General features: G+C 36.7%; 1 protein-coding gene across 6 annotated transcripts in view; it reads left to right on the top strand.

The window, feature by feature from the left end:
- The window catches only part of LOC124538672 (homeobox protein homothorax), a 243,659-nt gene that overhangs the window by 31,848 nt on the left and 187,568 nt on the right, over positions 1–24,243 (top strand). For all 6 annotated transcript variants that reach the window (XM_047115812.1, XM_047115815.1, XM_047115811.1 and 3 more), the window contains exons 4-6: positions 7,007–7,057; positions 11,436–11,486; positions 16,619–16,789. In XM_047115812.1, coding sequence (XP_046971768.1) covers positions 7,007–7,057; positions 11,436–11,486; positions 16,619–16,789 — 273 coding nt within the window. The remainder of the gene's footprint in view (positions 1–7,006; positions 7,058–11,435; positions 11,487–16,618; positions 16,790–24,243) is intronic.

Genomic DNA, 24,243 nt, shown 5'->3' with positions numbered 1-24,243 from the left:
TCACCCCGATCAAGTACCCTGTAATTTTAGGTTCTAGGTAATGCGTGATGCACAAGTCTAGAAATAACAGTCCATCGTCCGTTTAATTAAACCCTAGGTCTTGAAATTAAATATTCCCTCTACCATAATTGCTTCATTCATGTATTCTTTATTGCAAGCCTTTTAAAACATCCCTCTATTCAACGTTTGCTATTAATTATTATTATATAGTCTATGGCTCCTTAATTATAGAGTATCGAGATATTTAAATATAGAATTTGCGTTCAATTATATTATACATATAAAAATGATAGCTATATGTATGGGTACGTGAGACCCCAATGGTCAAAGTTTAGGGTTAATTCGTCATGGAGAAGAAAAGTTATTTGTATCAGATCAATCAAGATTACGTTAACGCGAACCCTTCCAGGGGTTCTGATTGTTTCATCAATGTGTCGATGATTAGGGGTTAGACTGTAATGGCGAAATCTTGTAATTTGTTCGAGTTCAGATCGGGGTCAGTAAGAACTTACAAGCGGTATAATAATAGTTACTGATTAATACTTTCCCTGCTTATATATCTTGATGTATGATTTTAAAACAAAATATACCGTAAGTAAACTAAACTATACCGTATTTTAATGTGCTTAATTCATCACTTCCCAGGTGAGAGACGCCATGGTGAGGAAACCAGCATGTGTAGACTCATAATACACCACATGTGTTACAGTGACACATTGAATCAACGTGTCTTGTTATATATATAGCCATATTCGACGAAATAATTCCAACAGTCAGATATTCTCAAGCTGTTATCACTACTTATTATTATTACAAGAAGTAATCATTTAAATATATAGAAACAAAATCAGTATTAAATAAAGTTTATAAAGCCGACCGCTAATATGTCAGCGCAAACCGTGCGTCGATATACGAACCCTTCCACGGTATTAACTTTAAAAATTACATTAACAAAAGCCAAAACACATTTCGACCCGTAGATAAGTTATTAAACATTGCACCATTACACTTTAATTTTTGGCCCGGCGGGATTTAGGAGGGTCGCTGTGTGGAAATTAAAAAAAAAAGGTACGCACAATGAGGGTGCTGAATGCGCTTACTTATTCATAATGTACGGAACATTTATACATTGTATAGTCGCGCGGCGGCGCAGGGTTAAGTCGCATGGTCTATTACGGCGGCCGTATTTGTTCGGTTAACTTCGCGTTGTTTGAAATTAGTGTTTTTTTTTAAACTTCGAACACTTTCGGCTGTTTATTTTCAAATGGAGCGTGTGCGAGTGCTCTCGTTTATAAACACGACCGTTATGAATACGCTGTTTGTTTGTTTGTCAGCTCTCCGCGGTCATGAGAAAGGGTTAGCGTTTTGTGTCGATACAGATATTGTTGTGTGAATCTCAGCTAATGAAAACATTTTAATTAATGCATGAATAGCATTAATTAAAATGTTGATTTTAATCATAATCATGTTATAAAGTCGAAAATTCGAATGAATATAGTATCACAACTGAACGTTTCTGAATGAAAGGCACTGAGATCGAATCGAATGGAATGGAAAAATTGGTTTCGATAATAAAGGTAACCTTAGTCATGGTCGGTAACTAGTCAAAACATTAATACTCGCCCCCTACCTAAACATCATCCTTTGATATATATTCATACCTATCAAATCGTTTATATGAAAATAGTTATTCTATCATGTATGAAAAAAATATGTTAAAGTAATAAATGAGTTCTAATATTTTAAATTAAAAAGAGAAAAAATGAAATGATCCTTAAACATCTGCCGTTTCGTAACACATTAATCCAGGGCCATCTTAAGATGCACAGATAAAAAAATATAATCCATCATTTGAATTCATGGCTGTTATTTTTGTTCATAATACTCCAGTTTGCTTTTAAAAAAAAAACCTATTTCACATTTTTAACATTTGTAATACAACAAAGGATTTAAGATATTTTTTTAAATGTATGAAACCTTTTCATCCAGAAAAAAATGCTTTAATTCTATTAATATTTTCAATGAAAAAAAAAACCCTTCGAGGATCAAGGGTATTCATACGCAGTATGAAGTAAAATAATAAAAAAAAATGTATATACAAAGTATCAACGTCAGTTCGTAAATTGTCAAAACAATATTAGTGGCATAAAATAGTTGTAATTGCTTGCACTATTCTACTCGACTACCCCGGAGTGAGTCATTATGCACCACCTTTATAACCCTGCTTAATTCCTCCACAGCCCTCTGAACGCGTTAATGGCCGAAAAACTGACCTTCTGGGCTGAAATGACCCCCAAGGGACCGGTTAAATGGCCAACTAACGCGTCGAAAGTATTGCCCTGTGAGGATGCGTGATTTGCACTGTTTATTACAGCCCATAGACTAACAACAATTATACTAACGGACGATAAATTTCATAAACCTCTTTCGGTAATTATAACGTTCGATTTTCAAATTTCGTTTTGCCAATCGCCTGTCAAATGCGCTACGAGCATGCGCCGTGGAAAAAAAGTTTAATCCCCAAATTACAGTGTTTAGGATAAAGACAATAAGTAAGTTTGACACATCATGATCGCGCACCAAATAATATGTTCGTTGAACTCAAATTACACGTTACGGACAACTGTCAAAACCGGATCACGCCTCCTCGGGATTTATAAATTAATAAATCAACCGTCCGGCGTCCGTTAGTGACAAAACTCACATCAGAAATTACAGGTCACAAATCGTCACAGAGCACGGCCATAAATCAACTCGAATTCTTTGCGCGATAAAAAAACTAAGCAAACACCCCGGCCCGGCCGTCTTCTACCTGCCCTCGTATCTTTTGAATAATTTTCTTGTATTAAAAATAAAATTTTCGAACGCACGGATTTCGGGACAAAAAACGTACGAAAAACTCTCCTTTCATATCGTCCGTCCCTCTCCCGCTGCGGGTTCTCTGTCCCGCTCTAATGGGATGACGCTTAACAAACGATACTGAAGCATTTGAAATTTTTGGCTCAGATCGAATCCGTCCCACACTTCGCCATGTGTTTCGAATATTCAAGAATCGAGTACCCGCAAATGGCGGAGCCGTTGGAGATGGGATGTTTCGTCAGTCGGCGCGGCGAGCGAGCCCGGGATGCGGTCGTAGCGAATGTAGGGCAGGCGTGTTCCCGGCCGGCGCATACTATTAACTTTACCTGTACGAAAGGACAACGGCGAGATATTTATGAATTCCTGTTAGTTATGAATAGTTTTCTATCATTTACATATTTATGGCGCAGACGACACGAGGGTTAAGCAAACAAAAGGTCCCGTTCCGTCCCACGTCTGAGTTCTTTTAATTTTATCGTGGACCCGAACAAAACTTAAACAACCGAACCTCAATTTATTGAGCTCAAGTTTATGGCCACAATATTCAGTAGGAGTCGTTTTGTTAAGCAATATTTATGGCATTTTTTGTTTGAGCCGGAGGAGAAATGAGTGATATCTGACGTTTACAAGTGTACCATAAAGGCGTTCGTTCATTACGTGCCTTTATGGCGGCAGTAAAGCGCCTGAAATATATACATTCGCACGTCGTTGTCCTCACCGGTGATTATGCGCCCGAGTCGCGAGTCTCCAGCACTCCCGCGCCGCGACGGAGCGCCCTCGCGCCACGTGACCGCGGCGCACGCGCACACCACGATACGTTTCGTAACAGAATACTTCAATATTAATACACTATAATTTAGAACATGAACTACTTCAGTAGCCGTATAGCTCGCTTCGCTTTTTTTAGGTCAAAAATTTATCAAAAAAAAGTTTAAATCACCTGCCTGCCGTCGATCGCACAAGAGATATTAAAAAATAGGAGGCGACTCGAAACTAAATTACAAAATTCAACCTTTACGCATTATAGAATAATTAAGCGCGGGGACACGGCGACCAAATCTAAATCATATGATCGCTTTTGACAAGCGTCAAAATGGCTCGAAACGGTTGATTTATTAAAAGTCCGCCGAGATCGATCGCCGGACATCTTAGGTAGCCACTCGATGCTTTATTTTATCTTATAAATAGATTTTTTATTATAAATTACAGGGTACCACGTATGGTAGCGATTTTGATACTCGGACGGCCGATATGTATGGTAATAAGTACCGGTTAAACGGTCGTTTCATTATGCGCTTTAATCTGTGTTAAACAGAGTTTAATATCAATCGGTTGCGTAATGTCCACATTCCTCGGACATTCGATTATGATTTTATGGATTTAATGACGGGTTCCGCGTTTTAATTCAGACAGGTAGTCGAGGAGGCTGCGCCGAAATTTACTTAAAAGTCCAACGACGATGGCGAACAGTTTTGTGCGGAAAGTTACGACGATCCCATCAAGATATCCTCACGCTTAACTCGAAGGGAGATGAACAAAGCCGCTTACATGAAGGCATTTATTCAATTACACGAACAATGCGTTTCGTCTGAAAGTGCACAATGGGCCCAGGACCCAGGTACACGTAGCGAAATGACAATTGTCGGACGAAAATTATTTAGGGCGAGTCAAAAGTTACTGTAGTGTTGATTGTTATGTTCTTTTTAACGATTGGTCATAAAATAAAAACATCGAGCTCTTTATTTAATCAAACGACCAGCTAGAACAAAGATGACGAAATCACAAAAGCCTCTGTGTTAACTTTTACTCGTCACAAGTTCAATTTTAAAACGACATAAATATTATAGCTAAAGTTTTTATTATTCAACTTACGGACACTATAACAAAGAGTTCAAAATCAAAACTTACCTCCGTTGAAGTGCCTTTAGCTTACACACATGTGCATATATACCAGAATACATAACTCATTTAAACTTGATCCAAAATACAAAGCATTTAAAATCCTCTGCTATCAAATATCTCGTTCGATTGAATTCAAAAGATAATAATAACAATACTACAAACACACGGATATTTTGACACACAGACAAAGATATTATTTATTATAATTACGATCAGATAAGTCAAAATTTTACTTAACTTTAGGTAAATTAAACCCAAATAAAATTATACTTTAAATCTTCCAAGCGATTTTGAATCGTCATTTAACGAAATTTAATTATATGTAAAACAACAAATGCTTGGGAATTTAGATTCTATCGAATTTAACTAACAAGGCGTACCGACGATATAAAACTTACATACATAATTAAGGTAACTATTTACAGTTAAAATACCGTGCAAAATTAAAATAAACCAATATCAACTCCACTGTAATCTATGTGTAGATTAATAAGAAAGAAGAAGTTTATTTTTTAAATTTTAAATTAAGAACGAGTTGACTAAGATACAATGTAAACATCTTTTCCTATATCAGTATATATGTTCATATAAGTATCTGATTAGCATTTAATTGTCCAAATGTGGGGGTTTACGGGTCGGTGGTCCCAAAAATGAGGGACTTCCTCCCCGCAGGCGGAGGAGGGGCCGTGACCTCATGCCTTCAGATTGGTTATCGAGATGTGACCAAAGCATAATTCCACCATGATTACAGGGTATTACTAATAGTGGGCTGGTGAACTAAATAAAGCTACATGTATGTTATAGATCATTATATACATTATATTTTGGATAGTTTTTTGATTTAAAAGCAACTAAAAATAATAGATTAATTTTTTATGATCAAATTTATGTTTTTGAGTTTTTATCTGCGTATAATTTATAATTAAAAATATATATATTTAATAATGTATAAATGTATGTATAATGTTATCTTTTGTGGTATAAAATATACAGATAGGCTAAAACAAAGCCATACTAACAAAAACAGCTAAATATTTAAAATCGAAGGTAGACCCTGTAATTAAACTCACTTGTATAAATGCTAAATTATTATGTCGACATAGTATCTAATTACTAATTAGATAATTAAGAAAAAGACATTATTCTAGAGGGTCTAAGTTATTTACAAAAAAAATAAAATCTATTTTAATAAATTGTACTTGCGATGCCTGGCAGGTCGATATAAGTAGATGAATAAATACTACAGCCACAAATATTGCAAGTAATATATGATTCACAATTATTAACGAAAGTTATAATTTTGCTAATATCGAATGCAATCGCTATGAAGTATATTAATAGCGAAACATTAGTCGACCTTTCTAGTATTTTTATTTATCACCTTTTTTCATTTGTTCTCATAGAATTCGCTTTTTATAAAAATAGAGAGCCATTTATAATCCGGGCACGGTGCATAGATGCGTGATAGCATCGCATTTCCGGTCAAGCAAAGGTGAAACTTGAAAAAAAAAAATATTCTCATGTCGTAAAAGATTATAGAAAACTGTTTACATTTAATACATTTTTTTTTACTATTAATATTGTACATGTATAACACAAACTCATATCTAAATAAATAAGTTAAGTAATTATATTTATTTAATCTTGGAAGCTGTAAAGAAGGCTGCAACATTTTTAATTAAAAAAAAAAAACTCGTTTCAAACGGGGCCACATGTTAAAGTTTAATGAGACTTGCTGTAACTTGTTTATGACATGGACGGGACCACTTTTGCCATGATTTGTGGAATGTAATCATCGCACTTGGTTACGGTGCGATAAAATGTTCTACCTTCATTTAGTCTATGACTGCGCGGGCGCAGCGAAGCGGACATTTTATTAGCTTCGCGTTACCCCCTTTAGTCTAGAATGTGTTTTTCGTATTTGCGTGTATTCGAACGTTGTTTTATTTTATTGGGTGTCGAATGCGTTCCCGTTTATAACAGGATGCTGACTTTGTTTGAAATTTAATCGGTAATCTCGTCTGCTTACTGAGTCAGCTGATGACTGTCCGTCCTTTCATATCCTCGTTCTATCTTTAATATTATAAATGCCAAAATGACATTAGTATTTGTGTCCCTTTACTACTCATAAGATCACCCATTCATCCCTCCTCTTATGCCGGTGATGTTATGTGTACGAGTAGGGGTAAGGTGTTATGTTTTTATTGTATTGCGTGCGTTATTAACAAGCTTTTTCTATCCACAGATACGTCAAGAGAAACCTTATTACATAGCGGACCCAGAGGTCGACTCATTAGTAAGTATCCCACAATTTTATTATGTCCTTCGTCCCCCAAAGATAAATAAACGGCTCCAGTTTAATACGCCATAAAGTAGTGAACATTTTATAGTTCGCGTCTCCGGCGACCGAATAATTTACGACTTGATTAGTTAAAGACCTGTCTAAAATTAACCGCAGGTAAACGAGGCTTCTCGGAATAACGAAACGAACGAACGATATGGAAAAAATATCCATCCGTATGTATATTGTCACTCATAAAACGCTGAATCGCACAGCGTCTCCCGTGGCTAGTGGACAAAAAGCGAAACAAAAAGAAGATGGCGGCCACCCACCGCAGCCGCCCGACACGGATACTTAACCGATTTTTAACAAATAAAATCTAAGGCATTACGAATTGCCGGCCGCGGCGATGTTGACTCTGTTCAGATTGCTCTAATCGAATCAGCCCGACTCCCATCGGCCGCTACGTGTGTGTGGACTTAATGAATCTCCTAAATTTCGTTAACGATGTCGATTATAACTCGTCGACAGGTTAATGATATATTAATTAAAAATATCTGCCCCGAAACTCGCTTCTGGTAATAACGAATTGTTCGAGTGCGCACGTAAATCAAGATTTGAAAGTTTCAAACAGTAGCGAGCCGTGACACCGTAAAGTGTAACGTCAGGTTACCTGCCGGAGATAATCGTCATTGACGCTCGTGAACCTTCAGATAACGAAGTCAAACAAGCTCAGGCACATCCGGGCGCTGAACAAACTCAACGTTGAATTTTTATGTTTTCGTCGGAGTATGTCACGTGGTGCCACTGGGGCCCACATGTGACTTATCTGGGAGAGATAGTACTGGAGTATGACGGTATTGGCCTTATCATTGCATTACATTCGAGGTAATTAATCAATTAAAAAGTACCGTCAACATAACTATTCAGGATCTCTATCTATTCGTCAGTCTGTCACGCTCTTCTAAAGGAATACAAAAGAGAAAGAAGCATCACACGTTTGGGTCCACTTAAATTATTATAAGATGGAGTTCATGTTGATTTATATCTCTCCTTATTAACTCGTTGCAAAAACCTCTTGAAAGCTGTAATTCGTGTCGGTTTGTCTTTTAAATAAAAGCCGCCGGGGGTTATTTTAGGAAGTGGCTCTTGTTACTTGTTTACTGCTATTCAATTGATGTTATTTTAGTTTTCAATGGAATCTTTTGAAAAGACACTCGTAGTAATTCCACACGGTTGAAAAGGCGCCATCTTGCGGTGTACCCGTGTAATTACTCATGCGCTGTTTGTTGCTGTCAACGAAATTGAACCGTTCCATCGGCACGCAACGTGTCCAATTTAAATTTGGAAAAAAATATATAGTTTTAATTTGATTTGATCGAGTTGTAAAGAATCTGATGGATGATTAATTTAGCTATATTAACGTCAACATTTGACCACCTTTAATACTATTGTTGTTTACAGTATTTGTCTATTTAAAAGGACCAGTGACAATCTTTACAATCTTAAATTAATTTAATCTCGATCACACTTTAAACTTTTATAAGCTGTATTTCTATGAGTGAATTGTATACGGAACCCGTTTTCGATAATTCGATTCACTTAATGAATTCGCCCAAGGTGTTGTTTTAACGCAACTGACAGATCTGTTTGCACTTCAACTCGCGCTGCAGTCGCCGTCGCCTGCAATGTGTCGATGCGTAATGAGCTTTAGTTATTTCGTTTGGGTGCATTGTGACGTGTTGAAAAATTACGGCATTGTACATTTACATTGTTGACGATGTAAGAAGTTTTTTTAGCTGATTTGATGATGATTATATAGATAGATAGTTTACTTAGTTTACAAATAACAAAAAGGTATAAATTTAATTAGGTACAATCATTTAAAATAAAAACGTCAATCAAGTCGCCATTTTTTCAAAAATCCATAATGAAAATCAAAGCCTACATAGTTTATGTGTTCCTACTCAATTAGTATAATTATAGTAGGAGTATATGGTACAAAATAAAATTTCAAATCATCTAAGTCCAATTTCCACTGAAATGGACTTAGTACTTTTTACGAATTGCGAATAAAATTAAGGCATTTAGAAAACAAACTTGATATGAATTACTAATGAGATGGAGGCATGTTTGCCTGGACCCTTGATGGTGCTAAGCGGAGCCGTGACTGAACAAACACAGATGTGGTTTGAGTAAACAGAGAGTTACATTACAGGGTGTCCACGTTGGAGTGTTTTCGAGGACAGTGACAATTAAATCAGCAGACAGTTTTGAAGTTAGTTAAAAACTGAAATAGATAACATTAGGTATACATTTTAATTCATTTGATAATTAAGTTACTTAACATTTAATTAACCAAATAGAGGAACAAATAACGCATTTTTTTTAATAATTTATAATAAAATTCTTTTGATTGTAAACATAATAGCTTCTCTGTCCACTCTATGGTGTATTTATGGCCATAATAAATCCGCTCGGCCCGGGGTCGAAAAAATGTCCATGTTTATTTAAAACTATTAAATATAACTAATCCTTGTTATCATTACGGTTTTTGATCGACGAAATTAATACATAAGTAGCCTATCAAATGATTTAAATGATCCGAGAAACATGACTCTTAGAAATTATAAATAGTGATGTACCTTTTCCAATTTTATCGAAACTTCATTGTAGAATATATTATATTAGTTGTGGCCCGCGGCTTCAATCGTATTTTAGGTGCTTAGGTTGTCATGTGTTAGGCAAAAAATAGCCTATGTCCTTCCTTAACGTTAGAGTTTGCTTCATAGCAAATTTCATCAAATTCGGTTCAGCGGTTTGGTAGTAAAAGAGCGACAAACAGACAGAGTTACTTTCACATTTATAATATTAGTATATATTATAGTTAGTGACATTCGGGATGATATAAGGATTCTAACGATACCCCATACCTTCAAATATGTTCAGGCATTTAATAGTTATAGAGCAATAAATACACGGACCAGCATGAATCCTGAAAACATACTTTTTCGGGAGTCTCGTAATAAGGTGTTTTTCCGAGACATTTTTACATGTTTTCACTCTGTCGTGTACCTTGAGACGGTAGCGTATAAGTGGCTTGTCAGGCAAACAGATTGGACTGCGTTCATAATGTTTGCGGAGCCTCCCTCAAACACGGCAAACATCTCACTAGCTCCACACGAAACCCATTATCGTCCTTATGTTCAATGCAATAAAGGTCACAATGAACACGTATCTATGACATAGTGTCAACATATTTTTATCTGTGCGTCTGTCACGCGCCTGTGCAAACGAACGGGGGTGGCGTCTAATTGATACAGCTTCGCACATGTTATGTCATCCTGGTTGAAAAAATGCTTAAATGCACTTGTGTAAATAAAACGGGTGGTCTTCATATAAATCTAAATATTAAGTACAATAAATGCGTATTAATTGTTTTCTTATATTTACACTTATAAACAATTTTAAATCAATTTCGAGTATCATTTTGATTTCTAAATTGTCAGTTAAAACAATAGCGTCGCTAATAACTATAATATATAATACTTCCGCCATTTCCGGTATTTAAACGTAATACAGTAAACTAATAAAGCACCATCAATCAAAAGGTTGAATTGAAGAATATTCTGGAAGGCGGCGCACGTCTCGGCAATCAGAAACAAATCATGGAGCTATTAAAACGGCATTAACTCGCCTTTGAGATAGGTATCGATTTAAAAAAACTCCGATTAGATCTTCAAACAGAATCACGATTACGATCGCGAGTGCGTATGTAAATAGCCTCTCTGTCTCTCCTTATTATATTATTTAGGTGTCAGAAGTTGAACCGCTCTGACGGAACTGCATCGACTTTTTTAATCGAATAATTGCTTTTTTAATTTAATCGATTTTATTGTTATTTACGAGGCTAGAATCTGTCAATATAAATCCCGGTTGTAATTTAATATTTATGATGACCAGTTCTAGCTATCTTCTCAAAAATGAGTCTTATCCCAGAAGTGGGATAGCAACAGGAGGCATGAGAGATGTTTAGTAGTAACAGTGAATCATCTCGCGCAAAATGTTAATAAACATCATATGTTTATAAGAATGTATCACAACCTACTGGTGCGTTTATTTGCGAACCATAACAACCCACATTTAGTTAAATAAACATGAATTATTAATATAGAATGTGTAATACTAAAATTATTGTTAACAAACATTTTCTCAATCGTAGAATAAATATCGATAGCGAGCCATCCCTAGGCACAGCGGGGCTTCGTTGTGCTTCGTCCAGCTCTTTGTTGTCGACCTGCCTTTGTCTGATTGAGCCCGCTGCTCAGCTATGACGCTATAATATATATTGTATAAAGAAAACGATTTTAACTAACGCTCTTCTTCTTTCCAGATGGTGCAAGCGATACAGGTCCTACGGTTTCACCTATTAGAATTAGAAAAAGTAAGTGTTCTTAATGTTTATTTATAAGAGAATACACTTCGATTCGTCTTAGAACCGGTCCCGAAAGGAAAATATCACCTAACATTGTCCGGCGATATCGTTTCGATTATCCGAGGGCTCGGGTATCGATTTTGAATCGAGATAACGTATCGATCTCACGCAACTGGCGCACGCACACCGCCAACCGGCCATACTTTTAATACTGTTCGATTTTTAAATGTTCGAACTTCGAATGTTTTAGTTCATAGAAACGACCGTCGAAGTCGCAAATAGCAAATCGCCAACCGAATTTCTATTCTGGCGCGCCGATCGCTATTCCATATTCAAATTCGCCGTATCCTAGTTCGGCAGCGGAGTAGCGCGGCGCTCGCGGGTCAGCGCGGCCGGTCAGGTGTTCGGGCCGTGAATGGGAGCGCGCTCGCATTCGTATGTTTGTTTTTCCCTTATCTCCGATTTCGGCTCGTTCCGTTCGAGACCGGTCCGAGTTCTTGCGTGTGTCGCATCGCCAATTCGCGTCATTATACCCTCGGACGGGTAACGGTAACGCGGCGGGACCCGGGCTTTTTGTCGTCCGCAATCAAATCGGCCGATTCACGCGTATAGACATTAATTAGACGTATGAAATTCATATGTCCATCCGTCCGTGAGTTACGGCAACACGGAATTAATCCGACTTGTCAATATTACAGTCACGTTTTTAAGAAACTAGTTCCGCCTGTATAGAGGCGATCTCGAAACTAGATACGCGCAACGCTCCCACAGATACTTATGAAATACCTGGCGCCGATACCGAGGTACCTAGCGTTCGGAACCGGTAAATTTTTGGTTAAAAAAGCATGTATAGGTAAGAAAGAACAAAGAGCTCTGTAACGAGATAACCCGAAATGTGATACGTCTACGAATCGATGGCCGGAGGGCGAGATAAAGGCCATTTAAAAGAATAAAAATAAGAAGTTCGAAATTCAAAATACCGGCGAGCCGCGGGCTCGGCGCGAGTCAGAAATGGTTCGATGCAATGACTCTCGGTGTGACCGCGGGGAATGCGCGGAGATAGTCTTGATACTCGACGAATACGCGCACTAACTAATTCAAATTTCACGAGCCCGTTACGAGACGCGCGATTGTTTGTCAGTTACACGTACCTATATGGGTTTAAAAAAACAGTTTTTTACCCTGTGCTCATATCCTATACACGTCAACTTCTATTTTCGTTCGTAGTTTTTGTCGAAATAAAATCGAAGAAAAAACATCCCGTTAGTTGGAGCCATTTCCGCTTCACTACACACCGCTCACAGGTGATGTCTTCGGATCTTAAATAATAATTAAAAGCTGTACAAAAAACACCCAAACGAGCACAATGGGTATGCGTTTAGTTGCCTCACTTGTATATGGAACCTGTACATAGATTGAATAACAAAACTCTTATAGGAATAAATTACTAAAAACATCGCATTATAAATAAATGACATCGATTTTTATAGAAAAAAACTCACTTAAAATTCATATAGTTAGGTACTCGTTTTAACGAACACAATTATATCAACATTAAAAAATATCCAATAACGTTTTTGATTTATGCTTTTAATATTTTTTAAACATGGCCGCTGGCGGTCACATCGGGTTCGAAATTCGAATCATGGGTCTTTTTCGGTCGCTCGATCGACTGTGATTGGTCCCTACCAGCAGGTTTTTTATGTAGTCGACGAGTGACTGTTCCCTAATTACGTTATGTGGTAGACGCTCGGATTCCTGCGGTAATATCGACCTTTATTAGATTTATTTCTTTTTTTAAACTCCACTGAAATATGGCCACGACGTACCTATATAAAGACAATATATAAAAACTTTTTTTTAAATAAATATAATTACTAAACGGTCGTTGTGACTCTAACTGATTACTGAATGAGTCTTTTATTTTCATATTTTGTTCTTAACTCATAAACCTTATCTGTGAGAACGTGGCTAAGTGATTTACGATGTAGGTCAGATTTGTTGGTTTACGGGCCTCGAACCGGGGACCCTTTACGACGTTACCGAGTTTTATAACTTTAACAACGCACATTAACTCGATAGTGCGACACGATTTCTCCGTCGACTTTCGCATTGATTGACCGAAAAGGTTTTAATTAGAGGCTCGGATTAAATGCCAAAGTTGAAACGCGAACATTGTAGATCGAACGATTTTTTTTTTTTCGTTGAGATTAAAATAGTTAATTCGAAACCTAGAAACGTTATCTCGGCGGAGTGAGGTGCGAACCAATCGGACCTCATTTGAATGCTGGTTCAGGTTTTATTTAAATTAAAAAGAAATAAAAAGGCGCCAAAACGTATAAAAGGACCGAAGCGATGGGCTCCGATCGGAACTGTCGGCCGATGCGTTCTTTGCATCTGCGTATGCATTCGACTTACGCATATTTTAAACTTAAATGTATAATTATCGTGATGTATAATTAAATTAACATATACGACAATACGGACTTTGTAATAAATAGAACGAAACGAGTTTTAACATCAGCTCTTTTACGTAAACAAGTCGATTTTCCATTAAAGATGGTTAATTTATTTATGTTTATAAACATTGTACGTTAACGGCTATGACAGAAGCAAAATGTAACCGCCTTATAATGCACCACCGCTGGGCATAGATCTGCACTGGTTTGAGGAAGTTTGGAGTTAACTCCAACACACTGTTTCAATGCGGGTTGTTGGGTACCCATAGGTTCCCAAGCGAGGTTTTTTTTTTCGATATACTTAACCACGGTTTGAACTCAATAATAATTGGTTATGATTCTTTTAATCACTGGGCTGTCACGGCATTATGACAGAAGATAATGGAACGTCTCGAAATTCGAATAAATTATTACAAATGTCCGCGCGCTTGATTGGAGTGTATTAGTTTTTAATATATTACGGACCAATTTACTTTACCTACTGCCTAGTCACACCCACAGACCGCATTAGCGCGGGAAGTGGCTTATTATATGAAAAAAAAACTTTAATCGCGAATCGGCCGTGGCATACATTGCTAAGCTGGTTTTATGCGGCCCACGCTTTTGGCACTCTCTGACAGAGCCCTCTTTAAAAAAAAGTTAAGAATTCTACGCGCATACCTGGCCAATCACAAAAACGATTAATCAACATTAAAGAAAAAAGTTATTAGCCAAGATAGAATAGTTTTAAATTTCAAATACCGAAAGAACGTCTCCGTGGCAGAACGGAACGTCAACGAACTGCCATTATATATCACGTTTCAAATTAAAAAATAAGAATTCGTTCAGAAACACTCCATATCTCAATCCGGGTTCCAAATTTAAATTTCTGGAAAGAGTTCGATGTTCGTAACGATAATCGGCTCGGAGCCGGGGCCCGGAATGCCGTAATATCTCATTAAAGACATCAACATTTCACCCGAACGATCGTATCGGTACGTTATTTTTATGGGAATATGACACTATAATGATTAAACTTAGGGATTATATTTCCGTGATGCGAGAATGAGTTGTAACGTTTATCGGCCGATGCAGCAGCAATCCCAAATTTGGATATACGAAGAGTTACGATGTCATCTTTGTCGCTTTCTCTGGTTAAGAATAGATTGGGCATCGGTCACAAAGACGACGGATTATGGGAATTAATTTCGTTGTAAATGGTATGTTTATTTTGTTCGGGAATTTGAAATTCGAACGAAGTTTTATTTTTTAAAAAAGCTTAAGCGACTTACTGTCAAACATTACCAATACCCAAAAAGGGTTTTGAAAGCATAAACTCGATTTTCCTTAACGGTCGAAGTAAATAATATCGTAGTAACTTAGAAATTTTCCTTGAATCAGACAAAAATCAAAACCGGAAAAAAGGTAAATTCCCTATTTTCCGTAGCGTTAAAATAAGTCATTTACTTTGACCTCGCCGGCAGTGTCATTATTGACAGATATTAGTTATATTTAACTGTTTATGTTTTAGATACGAACTCGGGTATCATAAATACAGCTATCAACATCTAGCCAGTTGTAAAATTCAAATTACGCTAAATAAAGCTCATAACCACCTGTTCCTTGCTTACAAATTAAAAAATAAAATGACGTAACACGATTTACATAATCTGTGCTAATATTTCAAACTGACGTCAGAAGTTCTATGATTTTTACGAAAGTTGTCGATTAGGAAATTACTATCCCAAAGACATAATTAGCTGTCAACGGCGGGTAGCATCGTTTCCGCTTCCGTAGATGCGTTCTATTTTCAAATCCGCCAAGACGATTCGTGTCGTGACCTTTTTTTGTTTTTTCTTTTTTCAAAACGCGAACTCCCACCTGCCGCCATTTTATTACTTTTCACCGTGTAAACGTTATCTAAAAATTTCGTTAGCTGTTTTATTGCCTTATGTTAATTTCTAAGTTAATTATGCCTATGAAAATTTATAAGGCCTCGACGTAAAAATTAATACCCCACTGTCGGGGGTCGAATTTTATTAGACGAATGGAAAAAATATATTTACTTTTGGAATAAGTTTTTTTTTACGACGCGTCCGTCAGTTGGTCCGCAAGCGACTCGGAGTGTATTCTTTGTTTGTTTTTGTATTGTTTAATTTTAAGTGACACCAGGTCAGAGGTCGCCGAGCTGTTCAGTCGACGTGTCGCTGAACTCCAAGAATGGAGACTCAGAATCACCATAAACATCCCACAAACAAAAAAACAACCGCATGACTCTAGTTATGTATATTAGTGTTGTGAGTTATCGCAGCTAAATTTACAATAAATACATAATAAATAAGTATTTAGTTACGTAACGGCGAACAGTCGTCATTCGTCAATATTAACGTCTACGTTAATGTGTGATTGTGTCATTAATTAGTCGATAAATCAAAAGCAATCAATTCTGTTTGATTAGTTAGGAATTCGTTATTTCGATCTGTTATACAATAAAAACCGGTACAACAGCGCAGATACGAAACTATCGCCCGAATATCCAATTAGATGATAACGTTGGAGGTCTTTATTTGGATATTTTGCTTAGCCATTCAGAGCTGCCATCTGCTATTAGATATAAGAGGAGTAGTTGTAATGATTGAAGGTGTCTAGGTGTGCATGTGATCGCCGAGATGATGTGGAGCTAACTGTCTGGTTGTCGCGCAGGTGCACGAGCTATGCGACAACTTCTGTCACCGCTACATCAGCTGTCTGAAGGGCAAGATGCCCATCGACCTGGTGATCGACGAGCGAGAGTCCGCGCGGCCGCCCGACACCAACGGCGAGCCGCGCTCCGCGCCCGACAGCAGCCACGACGGCGCCTCCACGCCCGACGTCGTGAGTACCCCCTATAGCAAATCACACCTGATTCAGAGGCGCGATCCCCAGCTAGCACCCAATTCGACCACGAGCTATCTCGTGCACCCCTGCTCTTAGTCTGGCCATTGCAAAAACGAAGTCTTTAAGGGGGTGCTCGCGTTATAGTTTATATCCCGCCTCCCTAGCTTGTACGCCAGACCCTCGAGGTCGCCGGCCCGCGCGGAGCTTGCGAGCGCTCGCAGCCTCCGCGCGGCCCGCTAGTTTAAGTGTCCTTTAGATCAAATCTTCGTTTTTGCAATTGGCCAACCTCTAGCACTGTACCATTTGAAAATTGATTTTATTCATTCTAAATTATTGGAACAAGAATTATCACACGATACAGTGAAGGGGTGTGACGGGTGCGCCTCGGCGGGCCGAGCGAGCGTCCGCTCGGTTACGCGATGAACATTTGCGCCGATGTTCGAAATTTGTTTTGCGCCGGAATTATGTATACGATTTAAAAAAACATACGTATAACGTTGATTGTAATATGTGTATACTAATAATTAACTCTTAGTCAGTAAATACAGCGTAAGTCTTTCGAATCACCCCCTCCCTCGAGGGCTACAGAACTATTGCCATACAAATCTTCTAGAAGCTACGGTTACAATTCTGAGCTTAGTTTAAAACTTAATTAGGTTATTGGGAAACTATTGGAAAACGAAGTATACGTAAAAATACAACTTTAACTTGCCTAAGTGAGATAATAAGAGTTACTTAAGAGTTTTAAATTATTGTCATTGATTTTAATGGTGGTAGATACTAGTGTTATCGTTTGGCTAGTAAACAGTATATACGTAATAGATAATAATTACAGATTGCGTTCACTAACAAGAAGCACAAAAAAAAATATTAAAATTAGTTAGTTTAAAGGAAAGGAAATACGTATTCGGTATACGCTAGGTGTAATTTTAGCCAGTTTGCGATCGATTGCACTTCGCACGTGAGTCTGCCATGGAGCCGCCATCACGACTGCCGTTTGAAGTGCAAGCGATTATAATAATCGGATATATTATGGATGTGCGTTATGAATAGAAATCTAGATGCTTCTAAATATAATTAGTGGCGTTAATGTGGTTCCGACACTATCCCTATTTCGATAAGACATAAACGTTTAAATAGTTAAGATTATTTGCTGTATTTTTGTACACTGCATTAATTCTGAAATCGATATTGCACTATCGGTAACTGCACGATGCATTTTGTTAGTAAAGTTAACATTCACAGCGACAGATTATTCGCCTTACGTTACGAATGCCGACCCAATTCTGTAATCGAATGCATATATTTGAAATCGATTCCAACTGTCATGTTTATTAATTATCTGTGGAACGTGACGTTTCATATTTTTCACGCGAATGGGTTACAGGATTGGTGAAAACAGCCACGTTTTTTTTTGTATGTTTGTTTAGTGATATTGAAGGTATGATGTTTTTGGGCGTTGAGACTGAATTGTTTTGTTTGTGTTATATATTATTTCTCACATTGTTAACATGAAAGCCATAATTTTAAACCTAACTAGTGATTCTGTTTGGATGGAGGTCATTGACCTTCAATGGTTATTTTTTTGTCTGTATATGAGTTTTTTTTAACATATAATTATGTAGTTGGATGTCTTAGTTAGGTCCTATGCATCGCGGTAGGTTTTGTTTTAAAATAATTTTCATAATTCTAACTCGTAAATGTATAATTAATATGCTATTTGGTGTACGTCCATCTTGTATGTCAATGTGATTTTAATTAATTTTATAATTTTATTTTTCTGAACGGATTACAATAAAATGTTCTGTTTGAAATAATATCGGAGTTTGTTTTTATATAATTATAAGTTTCAAAATAACAGAGCATTACTCACCCTCATGAAAATACAAAACTGTTATCTACAGCAGAATCGATATCGATTATCCTTAGAACAACCCTAAATTCAACTCAAGACATTACAGAAATAAACTCGTTAAGCGTTTCAAAGGTGGTAAGGGAGTTTTGGAATAAAGAGGGAATATTTTATAAGGAAAATATAGTATTTTTATCGTGTCGCAGATTCCAGAGCCCCGGGAGAGCCGGAAAATTGTTTCTTTACTGCTTACTGCACCCCGCGCGATAATCTTTCGCGCCAATCCGCCATCGCTAGGCTCCTCACGCACTACTGATTTCGGTACATCTGGGGTTTGCTTACACGTAAATGATTAATTAGTACAGCTTGTTTTTAAATTATACGTAAATTATCACTAATCAAATTTTAAATCATGATTTAGATAATTATATCATGTCACGTGATAATTTGATAAATAATAAATAAGCTAGATAATTTGAATGTAGATTAAAAATATCATTTTTATAAAGTAGTAATGTTTATGACTTGTATCCGTGCAGTGCGTATAGACAACGATTCCTACAAAAACATGGCGGATTCTTTTCATGAGTTTGACAATCTGATATTTTATTTATTTTTTATAGTCTGTCGTTGACGTTGGGTGCAGATTGCGAACCGCGGGCGACGGGATTGGGGTAAGGTTAGGATAATTGGCGGGAAATTTGTGAAGGCCAGTGTTTAACTGGTAATTTTTTTTAGGGGAATGCCAAAGGCACTAATATTAGGGTTTCAAAATTATTGTAATCTTTCGATAAATTGATTTCATCTTTATTAAAGAAATACTGTTACTGTAATATTAAAATTTGAACATAATTTTAATGTTGGTATTTGTTTTGAAATATAAAGTAATTCCTCCGTATTCACATGAGCATTTGAAACACTTAGATTTTATTTTTAATGTCTGTATACATAAAAAAAAGAATTCATACACATTTATGAATTCATACAAAAAAATATACAATTACACACAGTGTCACACACACAGTGTTGATTCTAACACAACAATCAATTTATAATAATGACCAGAGTCCAATGAATAATGCAGGGCAAGGGTCCTGGTATGAGTAAAATAATAAAAATAAGGGCCCGGGATTTGTCCGGGATAGGAGACAATTCGTCACGGATTCGTCCCGGTGCGTGTGACGCTGACAATGCCGTAGGATTACGAAACTGGGGACAATTCCATCCCCTTCATATAATAAAATATAATAAAAAAATATAAATATGTATAAAACCTTTACCTACTTCCTGGTATTACAATAAAAAAAAAATTAAGTAATTTTTCCAAAGCAATTTGGAATTGTCATTGAATTAAATATAAAGCAACAACCGGTTCAAAAAGTGATTCAGATTCTACTGAGAAACTACAACAAGAATCAATGTCATTTTTAAAAATTAACATAGCTATATTAATTAAAATTACTATTTATCCTATATGAAAATCAATGAGTTCTACCTTTTTATCGCCTTACAGCCTGTTATTGAGTAATAATCTATATTTATCAATGTTTTTATGACACCAGATTTAAATTATTAATGATATCTCTTATATTAGCAGCGCGTTATCTATATCTTTTTAATTATCTTTTAAATTTCATATAATCAGACTTACTTTTGTAATTAGAAAAGAAAATAATCCTTAATTCTTAAGTTAAAGAATTTTAAATCGTATTGTTATTATGTTCGCAATCTTGATTGGTATGTTCCGAAGATCACGTCCAATAAGTCGCGTCCTCACATGTATATTGGCTTGTCAATCTGTCCGTCTGCTGATGACTTTATAGTCACTAAATTTACCTTAGAATCTCCTATTTTATGCATTGCTTGTACGAGTAAATTGGAACTGTCGTTGATGTGTATTTTTTTCAATATATATATAAACATGTAAAATTTATATTGAATATAATTTAAATAACAAATATATGGTTAAGTATTTTATTGATATCTTAATGATAAGTTATAGGATTTGGTGGAAAAATAAATGCTATTTGAAAATTCGATTGTATATTTTGTCTACGCGGTTTCATAAAACTTTTAGTTCACACACCACTTTGGAGATTTTCTCGTAAAATTATCCGAACTAACAAATTTCGCGCCAAAATAGCAAAGTCGCCGCCTGACGGTCGTAAACTGTCGCTTTTAAATCTATAATGTGCTGCTATTGGCTGGATATCTACCAATCAGCTCGCAGAAACGAATTTTACGATCACCCATTGGCCATGTTGTGGTTGTTTGTTTACGACGCTCCTAAGGTTTTGCGAAAATTCTATTAATAAATTAGTCGTAAATGCCTTGAAATTTATTATCATGGCGTTTTCTGTAATTATTTCCTTCATAAGAAATTATTCTGTTACGGTTATGGTTGTAGCAATAAACGCTATTGGTGTATGTCATTTGCTTTACTGTGCCTTATTTTCGCTCGAGACATATTTGACAAGCCTTTATAAGAATACTATGAAATTTATTGGAGTCTCAGTTGCAATACTGATGGAGAATATTAATCAAAACATGGATTGTGAAAGAAGATATGACATTTACTTTATAATTTTGACGTTAGCTTCAAATTGCGGACATTTTTCCTGCTTGTTCATTATGAGCAGGTACTTTCCGTTCAATAGAGAGCCTGCTGTGTTCCATTACACGCAGATAGAACCGCGGGACGCCAATGTCTTCATCCGATTCAAGATTGATAACAACATTAGAAAAATATTACCGTCTATAATATCAACTGTTTCGATTTTCCTTTCAATTGAAGACACTCTTACATATATCTTAAAATTTTTTTTTATAAATACTGTTTGGATTTATAATCTGCAACATATGTATTTGTTTTCGGACCTTAATTAATGAGTCGTTCAAGATCCTTTTCTAAGGTCGAGTAGGTAAGATTTCTAAGTGTAGTAAAAAATGAATAAAGTCATTTGAAATTAAGAACACGAGTTAGGATATAATAACATACATAATGTATGGAAAGCCACGACACATCCGGTGTTTTCAAATAAGAATCCAACGTAGTCACAACAATCATACGTAAGAAAATTGAATCCTATAAGAGTGCAATATATCCTTGCGGTCGGGTATTTATTCAGCGGAACCAGCACTCCGTGACATTAGGGGCCGCAGTGCCCCGCAGCGCCCCGCAGCACCCCGCAGCGCCCCACGGAGCTATTTGCTGGCAAACCAGGAAGATTTCCGCCCAGGCAGGCTTGACTGATTTCCGACACGGATATAAGAATAGACAATTTGGTATGTGTACATTTTGCAGTTGAGTGAGATTGGGGTTGGACACAATTGATAGAAGTTTTTCTTCTCGTAGAGACGATCAAGTTACTCTTATAGTTATTAAAAGTATAATGTGACAGTTTTAAATATAGAATAACTAAAAAAACAATAGATAAGAAACAAAATGACGCTGAATATTTATAAAATAAAATGGGAAACTCGACACTGGCTAGAGAATCTTAGAGTGTTGAAGAACGGGCGCCTTGAGTCTATCGCTTTTTTTTGTACAATAAAATAAACCTGGCCACAGTAACACCAGAAGTGGAAATAGCGCGTTCGAAATCAAAAATACGAATTAAATTTAAAAGTTTAATTATAGAACAGCGATCGGCTTCCGTAAAAGCACATCGTCGAACACATTTTCTAATTAGCGATTGGTCACGCGCTCGGAGGCCAATCGCAGTCTTATTCTAAATCTGAATCGAGCAATTTGAATTTGGAACGGTTCGGCTTATGATTTGCTCACAATGCTTTTTGTGGCCATCGATAACGGACTCGTTTCTCGTTTCAATTCAAAACTGACTTCTGTATATTACTCGCTTGTATTCAATTATCATTCAAATGCAGCCCTAATGACACACGCCTCAGCTTCTCTCTGCGAGACATTTTACTGCTGACTCAACTGCAGAATGACACAAAATTATCCTGATATAAAATAAGTTCATCCGTATTTAAAAGGGAGTCTCGTGTGAGAATCATAAATCGCTTGAAAGGTTACAGGCGAGGAGCGCGTGTCAAATATATATACATGTATATTCTTTATACGGCAAAAAGAAGCAGCTGAACGGCCATTAAGCAAAGAGTGTCAAAATGATTGACGTGAACCAACGAAGGGAATTTCAAATCAAACAATGTCACGCTACAAGTGGTCAGCTAAATAAAGCGTTGTCGTCATGCCAATTAAAAAAAATTATCCTCTTTAATAAGTGTCAATTCTTAACGAATGTGTGCATTCGCATGATTTTTATTTCACACGTTCCCGTGATATCGAATGCGCCGAACGTAAACATTATCGACCCAAAGGTTATGCGTTTAGGGTTTATTTTCGATCTCGAAACCGATTTTACGACTATTTTTATTGACGCTTAGCCCCGACACTCAGTGTAGCAATTGCAGTGAGAATGATCATACGGCATAAATATGTGGTTGGAAATTGAATCTTTTGTAAACATATTTAAAGTTTCTATTTAATTGTCGCCATCGTCGCTTTAAGTTTTTATAGTCGAGAGAACAGTACTAATACGTAGTGAGTCGAAGATGAACGTAGTGGAAGTGGTCATCAAATTTTAATAGTCCGTTAAAATAATAATCAATGAGGCGACTACCCTAGCCACCGTAAATAGCACCGACAAAAATAATTACGCCACTACATCGAAGTGTATCGACTATTCGATAATAATGAATTCAATCTGGGTAATATTGACGATGATCAAAGCCACTATATTTTAGACGGATGATTCTGTGTTCAGCTCGAGCTGTAGCTTAGGTGATTGCGACTGAGACAGCTCGGAATAAGAGACTAATAGCTCGTTATTTATGTAGGTCATGAATGAGTTCCTACTTTTGTTGACGTTTCTCCAATTACCTATATCTCGGTCCGCCATTTGAATCTTTATACTCACTAATTGGGCATTAGTGGTTCGTTTCAGCGATAATCTTTTATGATTAATGAGTTTGTTCGCGATCGACGATTAAATCTCCAGAGGATTGTAAAGGACTCGTTACGGAATTAACGGCGTTTGGGTGTTTATAAACTTGATTAGGTCCGATCGAAAGTATAAGTGAATGTACCTTATACAGACACAAGTATCAAACCATCTGTTTGATTAAGACATTTATTAATATTGATTAAATATTCAATATTTGATGCGTATTTATTGCATAAATCAGGTATCAATATTGTAATAGTTTGTTTGTCTGTTTGTCGTCTAGTATTCGCTCATGCCCAAGCTGTTTATTTGAGAATCTCAGAAGCTGGCAGAGTGGCGGAATGTCGTCGCACGTGCCCGATGATGATAATAATAAAATGTTGGCGCATTATTTATTTATAGCCGTCTCGCGGCTGTCGCTCGTCCGTCTGTCCGACTCGGCCGTTATTATATATATATAAAGTGCATCGATATATCCATGTTTCTTTGTCTCGTTATAACCGGGTTATAAATATTTCTGAATACAAACAAAACGTCTCACCATTTCGGCCGCGGTCCCTGCTCTGGCTTATTTTCACCTGTTCTTGTTATTCGTTTCCGAAGGCCGGTTTACATTTTCTTTAAATATT

The sequence above is a fragment of the Vanessa cardui genome, chromosome 20 (assembly GCF_905220365.1).
Source record: "Vanessa cardui chromosome 20, ilVanCard2.1, whole genome shotgun sequence".
Lineage (NCBI taxonomy): Eukaryota > Metazoa > Arthropoda > Insecta > Lepidoptera > Nymphalidae > Vanessa > Vanessa cardui.
The sequence above is the reverse complement of the archived record's forward strand: the minus strand, read 5'-3'. Positions and strand labels throughout refer to the sequence as shown.